General features: G+C 33.1%; 1 protein-coding gene across 4 annotated transcripts in view; it reads right to left on the reverse strand.

The window, feature by feature from the left end:
• Positions 1–20,079, reverse strand: part of LOC118189750 (protein turtle-like) — a 766,067-nt gene that overhangs the window by 77,579 nt on the left and 668,409 nt on the right. For all 4 annotated transcript variants that reach the window (XM_085825382.1, XM_085825381.1, XM_085825380.1 and 1 more), the window contains exon 8: positions 17,047–17,244. In XM_085825382.1, the coding sequence (XP_085681508.1) occupies positions 17,047–17,244 (198 nt within the window). The remainder of the gene's footprint in view (positions 1–17,046; positions 17,245–20,079) is intronic.

Here is a 20,079-nt window from a genome sequence, read left to right on the forward strand (position 1 = left end):
AGACGATTTATAAAGGGCCTTAGAAGTGAATATTAGGTACAGTTTTCAAAGAATTTTCTGAGTTCAAATATATTATGCTTTCATTAAATGCTGTTTTCAGTCATAAAAATGCACGAAGACTGGAGAAACGAGTGGCACATATTTACGTATGCAGTATTTCTTTTTTCATTCCCTCCTCCTCTTTAACTAATTTTATCGTTTGAAAATCAAAGGGAGAATTTATGGAAATAATTAATTTTTCCAAAAGACGCATTGGAATTAAGAACACAACAAATGAATTGCAGTCATGGATAAACTACTAGTAAGTATCACAATAACATTTCTTTAAAAAAAAACCCTACATTCCAATACACATTGTCATATTAACATTACAATATCTAATAAGATATCTTTATTTCTACTTCCTCGTAAACTTAATCTCGTTCGTTCTCATTGTTATCTCTGCTACTTCTTAGGTCTCAAATCGTCCATACAAATTTAGAGAAAGTGAACCTGCAGCTCACTCAGCGGAATTTGTTGAATGAATATTAATCCGTGTTTGCTTGGCTGTGATTAACGTGTTCATGTGTTAGTCTGTCATAACATTCGACAGTTCAAAAATAAGGATTCGTCCTGACTTTCGCAGGTACTTAAAGAGGAAGATGAAAACAATCACTACATGCGCGAATCGATTTTAGAAATTTAGTAGAGCTTGTTTCCTGAATTTATTGAGAAACGGGGAAATTATGCGAATATTTTTTTAAAATTTTTTTAACCTGACGATATTCGCTAGGGGGATATAAGCGAAGAAATATGGTATATTTTCAGTCGACATTTCATATTGACTGTTCTCTAATCCTTTCCTCAACCTTCCTCACGTTGTAAGCTCCTCGGCATAAGGGATACGAGACCTTAAGTGCAGTACGACCAAGTAAAGTCAAGCTTCATCCAAAATCCTTGTGTTTATTGCATTTAGTTTAAATAGCTGGAAGAACTCAAAAGGTTTTTTTTCGCTGGAAAAATGGTTCGGTGCAGACGGATTTGATCGCTTTAGATTTCTTCTTGCGGCGACTTACTCAAATTAATGCTTTCGAACGTGTGGATGAGATCACCTAAACATAGCTCAAGTTCATGTGGCACGCACACAAGCGTATACTAAAAAGATTTTGAGTAATTCTTCACGCCTATGTAAATTTAAATACAATAAGCATATTGATTTCAGATAAATCATATATTCTTTTTCATCATTTTCAAATACTTTATTATGTTTCGGTTCTGAAGATACTATATCTTCTTCATCCTTCAGTAGCCAAAAATGGTAAATCATTTAGTTACGACGAGAATATATTCATCAGAATACAAATTTTCGATCTAATACATTTGCAGATAATTCTGTTGAGTAACGGTACTCTTTATGAATATTGAGCTTATTTATAATCCAGAAAATTTTAGCCACCACACAGTAGAAAAGTGAGGGTATAACTATATTATAATATCGAAATGCCATTCAGATCTACCCAGTGTCACCATATACATTTTCTGGTATATCTATTCAGCCAAAAGTGGGCTTAATACTAAACTGGATATTTTCAAACCTAAATTTGTCATTTTATAGCATCAACACAATTAACTCTTCAAAAACTGCAACTGGTTATACTGTGAAATATGTATTTTATTTTATATGGAAATAATTCCGCAGATTTCATCCTTCTTTTCAAAGAAGTTCCGTACATCTCTAATTACGGTGATGCCTTCATGGATGTTTAGTTTGGTTTATTTAATTATGGCATATCTTGCTGGGGCAGCATTTCACAGGCTTGTCAGACTCTTCTTTCTCAGTATTTGCGACCCAATTTTCAATAAAAGTTTTCATTGTGGCTCCCTCTCACGCAATAACAATATATACAGTAATAACGTATTTTCATTATTTTTAAAGATAATTACGACCATAATTATAAACCTAAGAAATTGCCAAGAATAAGTACACACACACACGCACACACACACACACACACACATATATATGTATATATATATATATATATATATATATATATATATATATATATAATGTAATGATATTTTTAAATCAATTGATTAAATTAAATTCTATTAATATTGCTTAATAATGTGTTGGCGATTCTTTACCTAAATTGCATCCCTGTTCCTAAATTTTGGCGAAATCCTTTCTTTAGTATAAAATATATTAACCTGTTGGCGCCCGCCAAATCGCCAAACTCATAAATCTGTCATATTACATAAAGTACTTAAGAACACTCCTGATGAGAAGATAGCGTCACCTCGTGATTTCAATTAATATCGCTGATTGGAGGAGTCTCGTGACGTACACATATGTGTAAGTAGGGCTTCTGCTCAAGTACGAGGAGAACGCTTACGAGATGGATGCTAAAATAAACCTACCACTTTATATTCTAAAATTTGTCTCATTCCTGTTGTCCCGGCTGCACAAAACAAATAATGTATGAGAAATTACATTTCAGAAAGCCGGTAGGATACCACCTTCAAAGGGATTATCTAAAAAAGAAAATACCCCAAGGATTATACGGATAAAATGTTACGCACTTTAGATGAATTTGCCGCTGTGCGACTTCTATGTTTCTACATTTTTCGCTAGGCGTTCTTGCTTCAAGAGAATCATCCTTCTGTTACCTGTATTCTGGTATTCTGCAGATTATTTTACGTCCAGAGAAGCATCCTTCTGCCCCCTGTGATGTGTGATCTGTGTTTCCATCGAAAGTTCGTAGTTCATCAAATGTGCTCTTACCGTTGACCTACTTTTGAGGATGGAAATCTTTCCCTACGTCTTCGCCGTTCTGTGTTGCGCTCGAGAGCTTTGTGCTTGTGTGGTGATTGATCGTGTTTTGCGAAAATCTAATCAAGAGTGCACAAAAATGTGTATTTTCGTGTCGATTTCATCACTCGTATTCTCGTCACAATAAGTCAAACAGAAGCAATTAGTAAAAAGATTGGCGATGCAAATGATATTATTACTATTGAGTTATAATTACTGATTTAATAACAGTGTTTTTATTTTGAAAATTTTAAAAAGTATTATTTTGGTATAAATGTATTTTAAATTTGGTATTTTTGGTATTTAAAGGATGTATTTTGGTTTTAATATCGTTTTGGGAAAATTTAAAGAGTATTATTTTTGAGTTAGTTTTATTTATGAATGTATTATTAGTTTTATTTATGAAAGTATTATTAAAAGAATAATGGCTAATGAAAACATCTCTGATCCTGATGATTCATTAAGGGCAGCTAGCGCTGAACCTGAAACAAGTATAATTCCCTTTGACGCGCAGAATGATATGGATATAAATTCATGGCTTGAGTACTTAACAAAACTCATTTAGATAAAGATGAAACGTGGAAGCTTAATAATGTAGCTCGATATCTAAAAGGTAATGCACTTAGCGTATATGTCAAAAACTGCCATAAAATTACTAAATATGTGGAATTAGTCCAAATTTTAAAGGAACATTTTTTCGACCCCACTTTAACTACGTTTGGTGATTTTGCCAATTACAAGTACAATCATAAAGAGGACATAACGCAATATTTTCGCAAAAAATTAGATATTGGTAAAAAATTAAATCTAACTCAAGAAATGATCTTGGAGGGTCTGACGGATGGGCTTCCTACAGAATTAAAATCCTTAATGACGATCAACGCACCCTCTGACCCCATCTCTTGGCTTACTCATGTCCATAAGCTTATTAAGATTAGAGAAAATCAACAAATCAAAAGTGCACCTCCCAGATTTGTTACTCCGATTGAGAACAGTCCCCAAGATTACAATCGATTTAATAGAAGTAGAATTTCAGCTACTGTGAGACAAGATTCTCCTAGACCCAACAATTTCCAACGTTTTCAGAGACCAAGTAATTTTTATAATCGGTTCAGTGGTCCAGGATTTACAAGCCATCATAATTATAATTCTCAAAATAGATTGCCATTGCCACCTAGTCCCTGTAGACTTTGCACCCGGAACGGAATCCCAAATGCTTTTCACTGGTTTCAGGTTTGTCCTTTCAGAAGGGAGAGATATGATACACCTAATGTTACGCCCCTTGCAATAGAACCAACCCCAGAAACCCCTCACAGTAGTTGACTATTAAAGGTGTCGGATATTTGCCCAATAAGAAACGTTTAGAGTGTGTTGTAGACAGTGGTGCCACCATATCAATAATTTCTTCCAAAACAGCTAGACAATTACGTTTAAAAGTACAAAGAGTTAGATCATTTTCAGTAACCCAAACTAAAGAAAAAATAATCTTCAACAAAATATGTTGTATACAAATGAAAATTGGACGGATTAGTAAACAAATTACCTTGTTTGTTCTTGATAATAATTTGAATTATGTAATTTTAGGACTTTATGAATGCAAATTATTTGAGTTGAGTATTGATTGTACTAATTTAAAAATTAAACAGAGAGCTATTGTACTTAATGATGACTGCCATTTTGACAGCCGACCCATATCTCTACACCTCCAACTTCAAGGTGGTACAACAAATGTTTATCCATGTGTTAATAATGATGATGTAAGAAATTTTCCAACCTGTAAATCTCGGACTACAAATCCAAAGGAATTAGTTTCTCAGTCTAACATTTATGTGAAAAATGCTGTTTCTAATACTGTCGATAACAAAGGGTATAACTTGGAAAAATTGTTAAATGATTATTCATCTGTGTTTTCTAAAAATAAGTATGATGTAGGAAAAATTAATATTGAACCTCAACGAATTAATTTAAATTCTGATTTGCCTGTATCATTAAGACCTTATCGAACATCCCCTATGGAAGAAGAGGAAATTAAGACCCAAATTGATCAATTATTACAAGCAGGTATAATTAAAGAAATTTGTAGCCCATATTCATCCCCCGTGACTTTAGTACTTAAACGTGAGGAAGGTAAGAAAACTAGATTATGTATAGATTATTAAAAATTGAATTCCCTGGCTAAAACAGATGCAAACCCTCTTCCTCGCATTGACACTTTATTAGACAAATTAAATAAAGCAAAAGTATTTTCTACAATTGATTTGAGATCTGGTTTCTGGCATATCCCGATTCACCCTGCAGATACTGAGAAATTAGCTTTTTGCACGAATTTTGGATTATTCGAATGGTTAAGACTCCCTTTTGGTTTCAAAAATGCTCCTGCAATTTTTAACAGAACAATTAGACGAATATTAACAAAAAATAAAATTAATTTCGCTTGCAGTTACTTTGATGATATAATCGTTTACTCTTCCTCTGAGAAGGAACATTTAGAACATTTAAAAATTTTATTTGAGGTGTTTAAAGAGGAGCATATTAAATTGAATCGAAACAAATGTGTGTTCGCCAGAGATCAGATCACATTTCTTGGCTATGAAATAAAAAATGGTAGAATAATTCCCGATAACCATAATATAGAAGTTATTAAGAAACTTAAAAACCCCAGTAACACCAAAGAGTTACAAAGAGTTTTGGGAAGTGTGAATGTGTATCATAGATTCATTCCGAATTATGCAACTATTAGAGCTCCATTAAACAGACTCTTGAAAAAAGATGTCAAGTGGGAATGGGATGACCAATGTCAAAAAGCTTTCGACGAAATGAAAAGAATACTGATTTCCAAACCTGTTTTACAATTGTATGATTCCAGTAGGCCATGTCATATTTTTGTTGACGCTTCTCAAACTGCTGTTGGAGCTGTTTTGAAACAACCAGATGAAAATGATGTCCTTCACCCTGTATCATATCATTCCCGAACTTTAAGAAATTATGAGAAAAATTATACGATTACTGAGTTAGAATGTTTGGCCATAGTAGATGCCCTATTCTATTACTATCTGCATGGACAAAAATTTGTTATACATACGGACCATGCGGCCCTCGTTTGGCTCAAAAATGTTAAAAATTTAAAAGGTAGACTCTTCCGTTGGTCACTCAAACTAAGTATGTTCAATTATGAAGTAAAGTATCAGAAGGGCTCTACCAATATTGAAGCTGACATGCTTTCTAGACATCCTGTTTCACAGTACCTCCAACATTATGTACATTTACTTGATAGAAATGAAATAATCCAACAACAAAAAACTGATAATGTCTGCGGAAAAAATTACCAAGAGATAAATGATATGATGGTAATTAAGAAAAAGAATTTTTATAAAATTGTAGTACCTAAATCTTTAAGATTAAAATTGTTGAATAAAACCCATGAAAATTTTGGTCACCCGGGAGTTCAAATTATGCTTGACTTAATCACCCCTCAATATTATTGGCCTCATATTAGCGGAAATTTTGTTAAACATTGTCATACTTGTCAACTTAATAAAAAGAAAAAACAGAAAAAATTTGGTCTTATGCAAGACGTACCCCCAACCGACAAACCTTTCGATTGTCTCTCTATTGACACTGTGGGAGGATTTAATTATTATAATTCTACAAAAAAATATTTACATATAGTTATTGACCATGCAACAAGATATGTCTGGGCGTTTCCCTCTAAAAGTGTAACTTCAGAAACCTATGCCAATTGTCTAAAACAAATATTTCAAATACAAGTCCCCGAAAAAATTCTGAGTGACAGGAATGCAGCCTTCACTTCCTCTAGATTCAAAAAATTTCTTAAAAAGCATAATGTTAAACAACTTTTAATTTCATCTCACCATCCCCAGACAAATGGTAAAGTAGAAGAAGTAAATCAATCAATAGTAAGTCGACTAAAATGTAAAGTAAATTCTTCTTCTAAAAAAGTACCGTGGACTAAAGTGCTAGAGCAAGTTGTTATCGAATATAACAACTCCCCTCATACGGTAACTAAGTTCACCCCAGCATACTTACTATTTGGTAACCTCCCTTTTGAATCTCCAATTGATCAAAATAAATACCCTTCCTTAAATGAAGCAAGGGCTTTAGCAAAGAAAAGAACTATCGAATACCACCGAAAGAATAAAACTAGATATGACATCAGATTTGTAGAATCTAAATTTCAACCTGGAGATTTTGTCCTTTACGAGGAATTTGAATACCCAAATACTAGAAAATTGACTTCACCCTATTCAGGCCCTTATCGGATTATGAATAAATTATCTGAAGTTAATTATGAAATCGACAGGGAAAATTTTCACACGAAGAAACCAACTGAGATTGTACATGCGTTAAAATTAAGGTTCTATTATCCACCCGAGAACTTTAAATTACATCATGAATAAATCAAAATTTATAAATCAATAAACTATCCATAACCCTTCTTTTAGTTTTCATCCTGTTGTCCCCCTTAATAATTGATTTATCTCTCAGTGTCTGAAAAGTTTGTCTGCCCTTTTCTTTTACTGGGCTCCTTCAAACTTGAGTTTCAGGTTCAATGCACTTTCCGTGTGGGAAACACTCAATTGAGGCTATACTACAAGTAGAGTACTATACCCTCACATTTCCTTGAGCTCATGTTTTCCTATGTTAGTGTTATAAATTGTAGCAACAGTTGAAAAAGTTAAATTTCAGTTGTTGAAATTTCTGAATTTCATTTTATGTTTCTGCAGCATCGTGTACAAAAAAACTGGTATGGATGTTGGAAGTTAAATTTTGTTTTGTTATCATTAATAAGAGAAAAATAGAGTGACAAAATATGTTAAAAACCTAGCAAAATGTGTATTTTCAACAAGAGTATAAGAGCTCTAGTATCGTGACATAAAAACTCAGATGTTTTCAGTGACAATGCTGATCCATAATTCTAGCGCTAATTAAATGATCCGGAGATCTCCAAAGACCAGTAAAAGACTGAAGATGAGACTGAATGACAACTCTAATGATTGTATGGACTCATACACAAACTGTGAATGGCATGCCCTAAGATATAAACTTGCAAATTCAGTTATATTACTATTTCCTATTGCCGCGTAGCTAACCAGCAATATGTTATTAGTGCTTTATTTGTTCTGCACTTAGTTACTATATTATAATCTCATTAATCATTTATTATATTTTATATACTGTATTAATTATATTCAAATATTTTATGTCATATTTTATGTAAACATTTTGTGTGCCTTGAGGTAAATCCAATCAGTTTTCCTACTCACTTAATTTCCTAATAACTAAATTTTCTGCTCTTACTATCTGTACTGTCTTGGGTCGACGGCCGCGACTGCAAGCCTTTTCAGATGGGGGGGATAATCTGTAATGATATTTTTAAATCAATTGATTAAATTAAATTCTATTAATATTGCTTAATAATGTGTTGGCGATTCTTTACCTAAATTGCATCCCTGTTCCTAAATTTTGGCGAAATCCTTTCTTTAGTATAAAATATATTAACCTGTTGGCGCCCGCCAAATCGCCAAACTCATAAATCTGTCATATTACATAAAGTACTTAAGAACACTCCTGATGAGAAGATAGCGTCACCTCGTGATTTCAATTAATATCGCTGATTGGAGGAGTCTCGTGACGTACACATGTGTATAAGTAGGGCTTCTGCTCAAGTACGAGGAGAACGCTTACGAGATGGATGCTAAAATAAACCTACCACTTTATATTCTAAAATTTGTCTCATTCCTGTTGTCCCGGCTGCACAAAACAAATAATGTATGAGAAATTACATTTCATATATATATATATATATATTGATATTTTTCAGCACCGATCCGCTGCATTGACAAAACCAGAACCAATCCACCATACCGAGCATTCTTGCGGCTTCACCAGACATTCGGATTTGTTTCGAACATTCTGAAATGTCTTCGCGATTTTAATGCAAAAGTGTATAAATGCTGCATCTAATTCAATCCAACCAGTCCTAGTGGAGATGATTCTTCTACCGCTGTCAAAACTGTTGTTAATATATATGTTGTAAATTGCGTTTAATTGCAGTATACAGTTTAAATATTCACGGCAGATTTATACAGACTCGTGGATAATTTTGAAGTGGGTGTAAGCGAGCATTATACAATAATGAAACGTCAGCGATTTCACAAACAAATTAGCTTCCAAAACCAAAACCAAGAAAACTTAAATTTTGGATTTACCAGCGTTGAAGTAAATGAAGAAGAAAGGCCCCTGTGTGTAATTTGTTAAACTATTTAGGTAGACTGTCAAGAAACTTCATAAACTTTAGCAACATTTAGTGAGTTCATTAACAAACCCTGAGAATTTTCCGAATTAAAATTCAACCAATATGAAAAGCAAAAATTATTAAAAAAACTTTTTGTATATGAAAATCTTTACTTGCCTCTTACAAAGTTTCATATAAAATTACCAGATGAAAAAGGACTCACACCGTTGGTGAAGAGCTTATTTTGCCAGCAGTGATTAGAGATAGCAAAAACTATGGAGATAGTTTTGCCAAAATCTGTAGTCCATTCCTCTATCAAATGATAGTATTGCTCGTCGAATTGGTGATTCAACTGAAGATGTAAAGCATCAGCTTTTCAGGAAGTTGCGTGAAGTACTGTTTTCAATTCAGCTTGATCACGCAACAGACAGTAATAAAGATGCTCATTTCATTGCCTATGTTCGTTTTTGTGGTGGTATGTCAACAGTGGAAGAACTACCTTACTCCAAACAAATAAAACTCAACGCAACAGTGCTCGCACTATTTTCTACCTTACGTGACTTTATGAAAGAGGCAAATATAGCATAGGAAAATTCAGCGCGGGCATCGGAATATGCACCAAAAGTTACTCGCTTAGTGTCTGGAAGATTCTTAAGTATACAATCAGTTGCGAAACAAAAATATCCTCAGTGTTGAACAAATAGTATGATCTACAAACAAGCTCTGGTTTACAAATAAATCAGTTCTGGTCTGAATATTGTGCTAATCATGGTTGTAGTCGTACTAAATTATATGAAAATAAGGTTTCTAGATTCAAGAATCTTTTCTGAATTTTGTAAGTACATGGTTGCAGTACACTACGTGTTTCTATTTTATTGCGAGGCAAGGTGACTATGACGTGGGAAATTTGCGCAACGTGTTTAACCCCTTAAGGCACACATTAATTTCTAATTTTCGGTCAAAAACCACCTATTTTTTTCTTGCATAATCATATTCATGCATAATCATATATATGCATAACAGCCAGGGTTAGCTTCAAATCGAAATCTCGGTGGTGCAACGTTTGGTTGATTTATACTAATTTGATACCAATTCCTTGCTATATCCAAAATCTCGTTGTCATTATCTTCCGATTCACTTCCATCACTCAAGAAATCATCACTTTCATCGCTGAAACTGTCTGATAAATTGGCATATTCAAAATTGTCATCGTCAGAGTCGCTCATTATCAGATAACTTTTTTAAATTACAAAAACACTTAGTAATATAATTTTCAGTTAACTGCTTACTTTTATTATATTTACGTAATAAAAATGGATATATTACCTTTCCCACACCAAACGACTACTTTATAGCAAAGAATTCCTAGCAAACTTATAGCTAATCATCAAAATGCGCCACGTGTAAACCACGTGGCGCATTTTGATGATTTACACAAAAAAAAATGCTGAATAGTGGTGCCATCTATGTCAAATAAGTTTAATTATAATCTAGCCTATTTACTTTTACTGGAACGGATCTCAGACAAGCATTAGAAATAAAATAACGCGAGGCCGTGTGGCGCCCGTGTGAGACACGGGCATGTGCAAATTTGCCGGAAACTTTCGCCCGTGTGAGACACGGGCAAATGCGTTAAGGGGTTAAGATGAAATTTTCATTTTTCTAGTGCGTGAAAACCGACGGGAAGCCGACAATTTTCGAGAAGCTTTATTTTTGATGAAATTGAGCTACTTCGTTGATGTAGTTGTGACATTAAATACCTTGAATCTGTGTAAACAGCAGAGTCAACGAGTCCTATTCATAATCCATGTAACTAAGTCCTATTTATAATCTATGGATTATATTCGTGTAAATTTTTATTTTTTGTTATGCCAAACTATAATTTTCTTTCTTTTTAGTATATTATCAATTCAAATATATTTTCTATTTCACATGCTCATGCCCCCAATTTAGTTTTATCATGACCCCCTATAGGAGCGCACACCACAATCTGAGAATCGCTGTGCTAGGGCAGCCTGCGTAATAGGATGGAGGCCTTCGATGAGAACGTTTAAAGGAAGACAGGCTAGCATGCACATTACACATAAGGAAACTACTAAAACACTCATGCAGGTAAGACCATTTGCCTGAAACCGAAACCAGGTCGAGCTGCCAGTCTTCAGCGAGATTACCGGTTGGTCGCTGGTAGGCGCTTTTCATGAAAAATTAGATTGATTTTTTTTTTTTTTTTTTTTCATTAGGGGTATCAGCAACCCCTATACCGACAATGTTAAATTGGCCATTTTCGATGTACCTTTTCTCAAAATCTGCTGAAGATACACGCTTGACCTTTTTTGTGTAATTAAAGTATACCTGTTTGATTATACTGAAATGAGCTTTTTAAACATTTTGAATTTTAGATTAATTTACAAAATATTTTGTTAGGCATAGTAAAATCTAGCACTTTTCTCAGAAAAAAAAATTAAATATTTTTTCCCTTGGTTTAGCACAAAAAGCTCATTTCAGTAAATATTAGAAAACCTAATAAATAAGCCATAAAAAATTTAGATACCTGTGAGCAGTAGTTCCTGAGAAAAGGTACATCGAGTATAAAAAAAGCACGTTTGGAGAAAAAAACGCGTTTTTATGTAAAAATCCTCATTGATCAAAGCAGTCGATGACAAATTAAAACTAGATTTTTCACAGTTCTAATTTTCATAGAGGTTAAAGGATGGTATTTTTAGAACGATAAAGGTGTAGAGAATTTGAATCTTAAAATTTGTCCCCATTCAGTGTTCACTTCAGTAGGAGTTTTTATGAAGGTGCTTTTATGAAACTTGCGAGAGGTATAATAGCATTTTTATCATGCCTATAAATATTTATTACGATGAACAGATGTTCATAAGTTCTTATCAATAATGTGTATTGAATATGTATATTGAATTATGTATATTGTTCTTATTGTTGTGTGCGTACGGGTTCGTTATGATTTGAATGCAGAAGTTCGAAGAAAAGTGAATAAAATTTATTATTTTCACAACAAATAACACATAAAACAAAACGGAACTCTACGTAACTGTATTATTTCCACACTCCGCAAGGAAACAAGACAAAAATCCTGTAATTCCGAATAGAGAAAATTTCCAGAAATAAATGTAATCAAAAACCTAAGTATCGATATATAAGGCGCACCCCGTTTTTCAGTCCTATTTTAAAGGAAACAAATGCGTCTTATACGCCGGCAAATGCGGTAATTACCTTGCATGATAAAAATATATATACAAAATAAAAACTAGTGACAAAATAAGGATAACCTTTATGACGCTACACACGATATTTTAGCAACAGCGCTCTCATACTTTTTTTCTCTAAATATTGTCAAAATTAGAAGTGTGTGTTCAATGAAGTAGATATATACATAACTAAATGTTGATCCTTACTTACGTATACAGCATTAAATAATGGAAGATACAGATACTACGCTAATGGACATACAAGTAACCATATTCAGCAAATAAGCCAAAAGGAACACAAATATTTCCTATGGGAGCATTTCATCCTTTCGTGCAAGTCAATAAGCCTAGCCTAGTTTAGTTTTATCCCAAATATAATGAGTTTTAGCTTGTTCCTAACATTTTTATCCAAATAAAGTTGAATATATTTCGGTTTGTTTCTGTTAGACCAGGCATTCGCAGGTGGGATTTTGTAGTTTCAGAAGATGAGTGCGGTTAGTCTTTTATTTAGCTGTTAAGTTTTTAATTTTAGCTTATGAATAAAAAGACGGTCCTTTTATTCATGTTTTAGTACTTATCAACGTCTTCTATACTTTTCATTTAATTTATAAAAAACAGTAAATAATCCGAATAAATGTATATGCATTTATCGGGTTTTGGAGAGTAAAAAAGGGATAATCTTCTAGCATTGGTGAAAGGGATGCATGGGGAGAAACAGGTTGATAACCTCTGCATGACACAATACCACTGAATTTGCAAGAGTGAGTTATTTTCTCAATAAAATGTTTTAAATATCTTATTATATAAAAGTGAGAGAAGTATTTTAATGCTTATTTAAAAATTTTTTGTAAGAAAGGTTTTTGTCAAATTTGAGGTAAGTGGAAATTGTAAAGGCATTTACTACACATTTACAATAAGGGTATCATGTGACTTTTTTTTTTACCATAGTTTACAAAGAGTACCCAAAGAACGCTTAGAGTGAGCATTTAAAATATACAAATAAAATAATTGCTATCCTTTGTGGTTAAAAGTAAAAGATGTTTAGGGCCCCACCAGAGGCAGTTAAAAGTAAAAGACATTTAAATACTGGTAGTTCGACCTGATATGGGTTCGATCCTATGCAAAAAGATTGGCTGCATGGCTGTTTCTCGTGAATTTTCCCATATTTAATTTGTATACGAGCCAGTTTTCCTCAAAAGATCCTACGCGATGGCATTTAGTACCGAAGATATATCTGGTAAGAAATTATAGATATTCCTTCTGTGTGTTCTTGTGATAAAATTATCAGCATATCAAATTTCGTAATCTGAACGAGCAGGTTCTATTCCTTACGAGGGCAGAATGAATTTACCAAGATTCTTCATTCCAATTACTCGCCCTAATGTCATTACGACATAAGTAATCCCGATGTGTTTACGGAAGTATCATACAAGTGAAAATTCCTTGTGTGAATATTTAACATCTGTTAACAACAAAACCATTATATAAGATAGCCATTATATAAAATTCATATAAGTTATATACATAAATGCTTTATAAAATTCCAAAGAAGATTTATTTAGTTTCAACCGACATGTGCAGTACATTCTGCCTTCATTTTCTCGTATAATTTTTTTCTCTGTTTTGCAGCGTTAATATTGTAATAAATATGCTACAAAAATACGTTTTTCTCGCATATTTTCTTACTGAATTTAGTTTTAGCCTTATGTGCCTAACTCACCATCGTAACTGACTTGATAGAATAACTGACCTAAACAAAGTTGATTTTCGTCAATCTTGACAACACTGCTACTCAGATAACAAGGCAATATAAGAATCAACATCAACAAATATGACATTGATTAACTCAATAAAAATGCTTTAGATTTTGAACTGCATGAAAGTAATATTATCAAAAAGAATGAATGCCGCTGTAAATTGAATGGATAATGTTACTAGTGTACATACATGATTCATAAAGTTTTATTTTGCTCAACGAAAGCGTTATTAGTCCAAAAGGGCAATTTGTCTAGAAGGACTATTAATTTCGTTTTGGCATTTTGCGTTGGTTCCCTATAAATGTCGGTTCACTTTTCAAATTGTTGCCACCAAATACTATCGCCCAGTGTTATATTTAAAGAAACTAAATAATGAAGAATCTGCATAAATGTATGTATGTTTCTCGCACTTTGATATAACAACGGTACTTAGAGCCATCAAATTTTTAATAATGTAATCTTCCACTGAATATAGGAATGTGAAAGCCTTAATTTGGAATTTGAAATTTTATTATCGATTTCATATTATGTAACACTTTAACGAATTTTTGATTAACAAATTAAACTATTTAAAAAAGCGAGCAATGGCAACGTAATACGGAGGAAAAAAAAAACAATTTTATATCCAGCGCAAGAGACTCTGTATCGGAAATTCTAAAGATATGCTCACTTTAAATTATTTTGCGATATTGCTCTTGAATTGAATTTTATGGTTTAATGCGGAGAACATGATATTTAATAAATACGGATAACACGCAAAACGTAAAAAATACGCCCAATCTGAATGATTTCAAATTTTCGTTCTGTTTTTTTTTTCTTTTTTTCTTTTTTACTTCCTTGTACGAAGTAAAAAGGAAGAATTGTAATCGCGAAAAGTGTCAGACAGCATATTTCAACGAAAATATCCATTTTGACCGCTATCGAATGCAATTTAACGATGTTTTTGCGTGATATCTGTACGTAAGGACAGAATAAAATACTCTTTTTCTTCAAAAAAATTATAAAACTGCTTTAAAATTAATTCTGAAGAGAATTTTTCGTGGCGTCTGCACGAACGTATGTACGTACGTATCTCGCATAACTCAAAAACGAGTAGCCTCAGAACGTTGAAATTTTGTATATAGGACTGCTATAACATGTAGATGTGTACCTCGTATTTTGGTTGCAATCGGCCGCACCAAACGTATATAAATATATTTATATATATATATCCACTCTGTTACCCGGCTCAGTGATCTCAGTTCCTTTATTCTTATATGTTTGTAAATTGTACATTTTCTGCTTTAAAAATGATTGAATTATGTTGTTTTTATCTTCCGGTTAAGGATTTCATGCCTTTAGTAAATCTGTGTGCAATATTTTTAGAATTATCAGCAATTTTAAAGTTGTTTAATTGCCGCTAAGCCTTTTTTAATGGCGGCCATTGATGTTTACATTTGAAACAGGAGACTAGTGGATTTGTTGCCAATCTAGAGAAACTTAGCTCCGCAACAACAAAGATAGCGCATTCATTTATTATTGCCAATTAAATCATGCTTAATTCTTTCTGGAATTTTTTCGAGGAAATAAGTGTTTGAGATTTACTTCGCAGGGAAACTGGCTTGTATACACGTTACACATGGGGCAAACCACGAAAACACTCACGCTGCCAGCCCGTTCGCGGGATTCGATCCTCGGACCGAACTACCAGTGTTCAGCGACATTACCGCTCGGCCGCTGGTGGGCCTCTCGCGAAGTGAGAGCTGAATTAATTAAATGAGAAATACTCAATCGTCTGTGAAAAACTGTTACTTTTTTGTGTTGTTTGCTTAATTTCTTTGATACATCATTCTAGCTTTATTATAGTATTTGAATAGAACATGTGGCAACGATTAGATAATTCTATTCTTTAAATGATATAAATATTATGCATTATATGTTATATTATGAACAAAATATATAAGTTAACTGTTATATAATTATTGGATTATATAACAGTTAACTTAGTTTCAGTTATATAATTATTATATAAGTTAACTGTTATATAATTATTAATACTATTAAGTGAATCTAGCGCCAGTGTGTCGCTATGGTAATCGAAGACTAGAGTGCATTTTAAAGAATGCATTTATTCTATTGTTGTTTATGCGCTGTCGGCGAAGTAGATTTAATTTAATCCAATAAGTTTAAATGAAATGCAAGAAAAAATGCGTATAATTTAATATTCCAATACAAGGAAGTCATGTGGTGTACACATCAGATTTTTTCAGTAGGTTAGAACCCTTTCTAAAACAAATAGAATATGTATATTTTTCATTATATACACCCTAAATAACGAAACAATAAAGTTCTATTTTAATTACAATGATAGACTGCCTATATGAATCAAAAACATAAAGGTTATTATATAGAAAATACAAAAGATATTAAATTATATCAGCCTATATAGCAGACTCTTTAAATTTTCAGTAATTATTTATCAAATGTTCTGCTAAACTGCAGGATCGTATTTTGCATTTTAGCAAATGAAATGTTTTATTGCTTTCTTGAATGTCACAAACCAAATTGAATTTTTTAAATTTAAGTTAGGAAATGAAGTTTTAGTTTGATTCGGTATTCTTTTAATCCTAGAAAATGCAAATGTAGCATTTATATTTGATAGGAATTAAATTACTGCATGAGTCAAATTTACTTTTATCGCAACATTTATATCTGTCCTTCCTTAGATACAAATTAAGCATAGCTTTGTGAAAATTACTCTAATGAGAGAGTGCATAATATCTCTCACAGATATTATATTTCACAACTAATTATATGTATGGACTTACATTATTTAGAATACTGCCAAAGTTAGGGAAGACTTTTAAATAAATAACATTTTAAGGATATCTGTTCTATATTCATTTAAATTCAAATAAATATCGTTCTGAATTCATTATTTTATACAACGCTTTATGAAAAAAAGTTAAACAACTTTTCAATAAGTGAATTGCACTATATCATTGGGTCATTAAAATTTATCTCAGCATATACGCAAAAATTGGCACTCACTTCTTGTAGGTGGAGGACCTTGGATTCTCATCACTATTACGATTATTAAAGCCATAACGACTAAGGCAACTACGACTCCCACTAAAACCCCCACTGCGGGAGACATGACGAAGCTCGTGGGTTGAGTTTTGGCGTCACCAGCGTTTTCCTCTTCATCTGTAGATGGGGCGATAACACCCATGTCTGTTGTGACTTCTCCTGTAATTAAAAAGAAATCATGTTAACAAAATAATGAGATAGATTAAAGCAAATAAATATTATCATGTAAGTGCTTTCAAGTTTAAAGTAGCACATTTTACTTGGATAAATAAGAAATGTTATGTTGAGCTCTGAGATTGCAAGTGCTAGTATAACGAACATACTAAGCAAGAAAATAAATTGATAGATCTGCACTTGCAGAGTTAGCATGGTGACAAGATAGCCCACTGCCATAGCCTTGAGCCGGGCTTCGAATACTACAGGAGGGTTTATCGAAGTGTAATAATTTTGCGGCATGGAGGTACAAAAATACTGTACACCACGAAGCAGGCTTCCGTCCTAGAAATCCATGCGGAATTATGCATGTTCGGTGGAAGAATCTCAGGGTAGGACCGACAGACGTAAATTTATTCGTTGTCACTGAAGAGTTTTATGGACAGGGTAGGTTATTGTTACTTAGTCACCTTGCATAGGAATGCTACAATTATTCGTGGGGGGATTACTTTAGACAATAAATACTTTAGACAATAAATTACTTTAGACAATACTTCGTGTTTGAATCACTAAATGAGTCTATAGTCATAGTAAAAGTAGAAGTGGAGAGTCCACACTTCGAGAAAAATACCATAGTGCCTTTGTGGATATTTCCGTGGAATTATTCCTGAGAATAATGCACAATGATCAGACGTTACTAAATCGTTATTCTATTATGCATAGCTATCACATAACGTGGTTACTGCACATAGATTGTACACATTATCAATGACCTTTCCATGGGGATACATGCCACAGTTATTAACAAATTAACATGGATAGCCTCAGTAATACTTTAGACTATAACAGATAGTAGAAGACTTACATTGAATACCTAAGTACCGATACGTTTGAACATAATTGCATGGTGTAAAAGCAGTATATAGTGTAACTATACACACAGTCGGTATACATAGTATAAGACAGTACATAAGACTTAAACCAAGTATCTAAATACTCACTTCCTATAACATAACACGGTTATTGTACATATATTGCATGCATTATCAATGGCCTTTCCATGGGGATACCTGCCACAGTTATTAACACATAAAAATGAGTAGCCTCAGTAATACTTCAGGTTATAACAGAAAATAGAAGACTTAAGCTAAAGTATGAACTTAAGTAACTAAATACAGACATGTTTGAACAGAATTGTACAGTATATGAAAATATATAGTATAGCATTTATAATACTGTCAGGCGAAAGGTTCTCTCGATATGCTGGTATTAGGGGAAAAGAGCAGAAGATTTTCTGATTCATAACTCGTAAAAATTGTGATGGACTCTTTTTCGTGTGTTATATCACTGGCACCCTGTGGTGTAAGCGGAACACCGGTTTTCGGCAGTGAGAAGGCTAAATGACTGATGGCTCTAGCCAAAATCATCATACTACAAAATTTGTTCTTCTCGTTCAAGGCCAACCAGCCTATTCACGTCGTTCTGCCCCAAAGCAAGGTCTCTCCCATTCTGCAAGAAAAGTGATATCATTCAGCCCAGACGTAAGATACGTCACTGTCTCTAGTAGCACTAAAAGAACATAATCTTGTCTGCATATATGATCTTGGGTTTAGCTATCCCCAAAGAATTCATTATTAGCCCAAAGGGCGTTAACCCAGAAGAGCTATAGATTTCGTTTTGGCATTTTGCGTTAAAAACTCTAAATGTTGGTTTAATTTTCAAATTGTTGCTCCCAAATATTACCCCCTGCGTTACATTTAAAGAAATTAAATAATGAAAAATCTGCTTAAATGTATGTATGTTTCTCGCATTGGGATAAAAAAACGGTACCTAGAACCATAAAAGTTTGAAAACGTAATCTTCCATTGCATATGGATATCTAGAATCCCTAATATGCAATTTGAAATTTGTTTTATTGTCGATTTCATCTTTTTTTTAACTCTTGAAAGAGTTTTTGATTAACATACTCAACGATTTCAAAGCGAGCAATGGCAAGACGTACGGAAAAAATAACATTTTTATCTCCCGCACGCGAGACTGTTTATCGGAAATTCTAAAGATAGGCTCATTTAAAAATTATTTTGCTATATTGCTGTTGAATTGAATGTTATGGTTCAAGTGAACAGAACATTTAATAAAGGCAACACACAGAAGGTAAAAAAGACGTCTCTTTGGTGGCGTCATGTAAAATCTGAAATCTTTCGGATTTTTTTAATCGAATATATTCGGACATTTGGAAAAACATCATCACATACCTGCACTATATATTCACCCACATCATGTTTAGATAACTTGTTTACGAAATGAAACATCTGGCTGTGTGCACACATATTAAAAGTACACTATAAATTAGAAGACAATGAATGCTACATGTTTTGTTATTGTTAAACGTCCAAAAAAAGAAAGAAATATGTTGTTGTAAATAATGTGTTTGAAAAATTATTCAGCGTAAATCAATTCCCTTCAGCTAACAGCATCACTTTTCTCTGCTACTTGAAAGCAGTTCCAGCATAGCGAGACGTGTCTTATATGTAAATTATTGTATTACTGAAGGCCCGTTGTATTTCTTAAGGGTTGCTGTAATAAACAAAGAACAATGAAAAACAATTGATAACTCCAGAAGGCCAGGCAATGTTTTGCTTACTGTATTGATAATTGTTCCTTTTTACAGTAATGAATAGTGTGATACGGCGCATTTTAAGTAACCGTTACGATACCTGAGCTCAGCTTGATACTAAAATAATAGGTAAATGTCCGCACGCCTTGTGAAACCCGCAGGTGCTTGTTAATATTTTGGAGAATTTTTATCTGTATTCATGTTCTTTTATAGTAATAAACAAT

The sequence above is a fragment of the Stegodyphus dumicola genome, chromosome 10, assembly GCF_044657685.1.
Source record: "Stegodyphus dumicola isolate Sdum_Otavi_A_Nest chromosome 10, ASM4465768v1".
NCBI classification, from domain to species: domain Eukaryota; kingdom Metazoa; phylum Arthropoda; class Arachnida; order Araneae; family Eresidae; genus Stegodyphus; species Stegodyphus dumicola.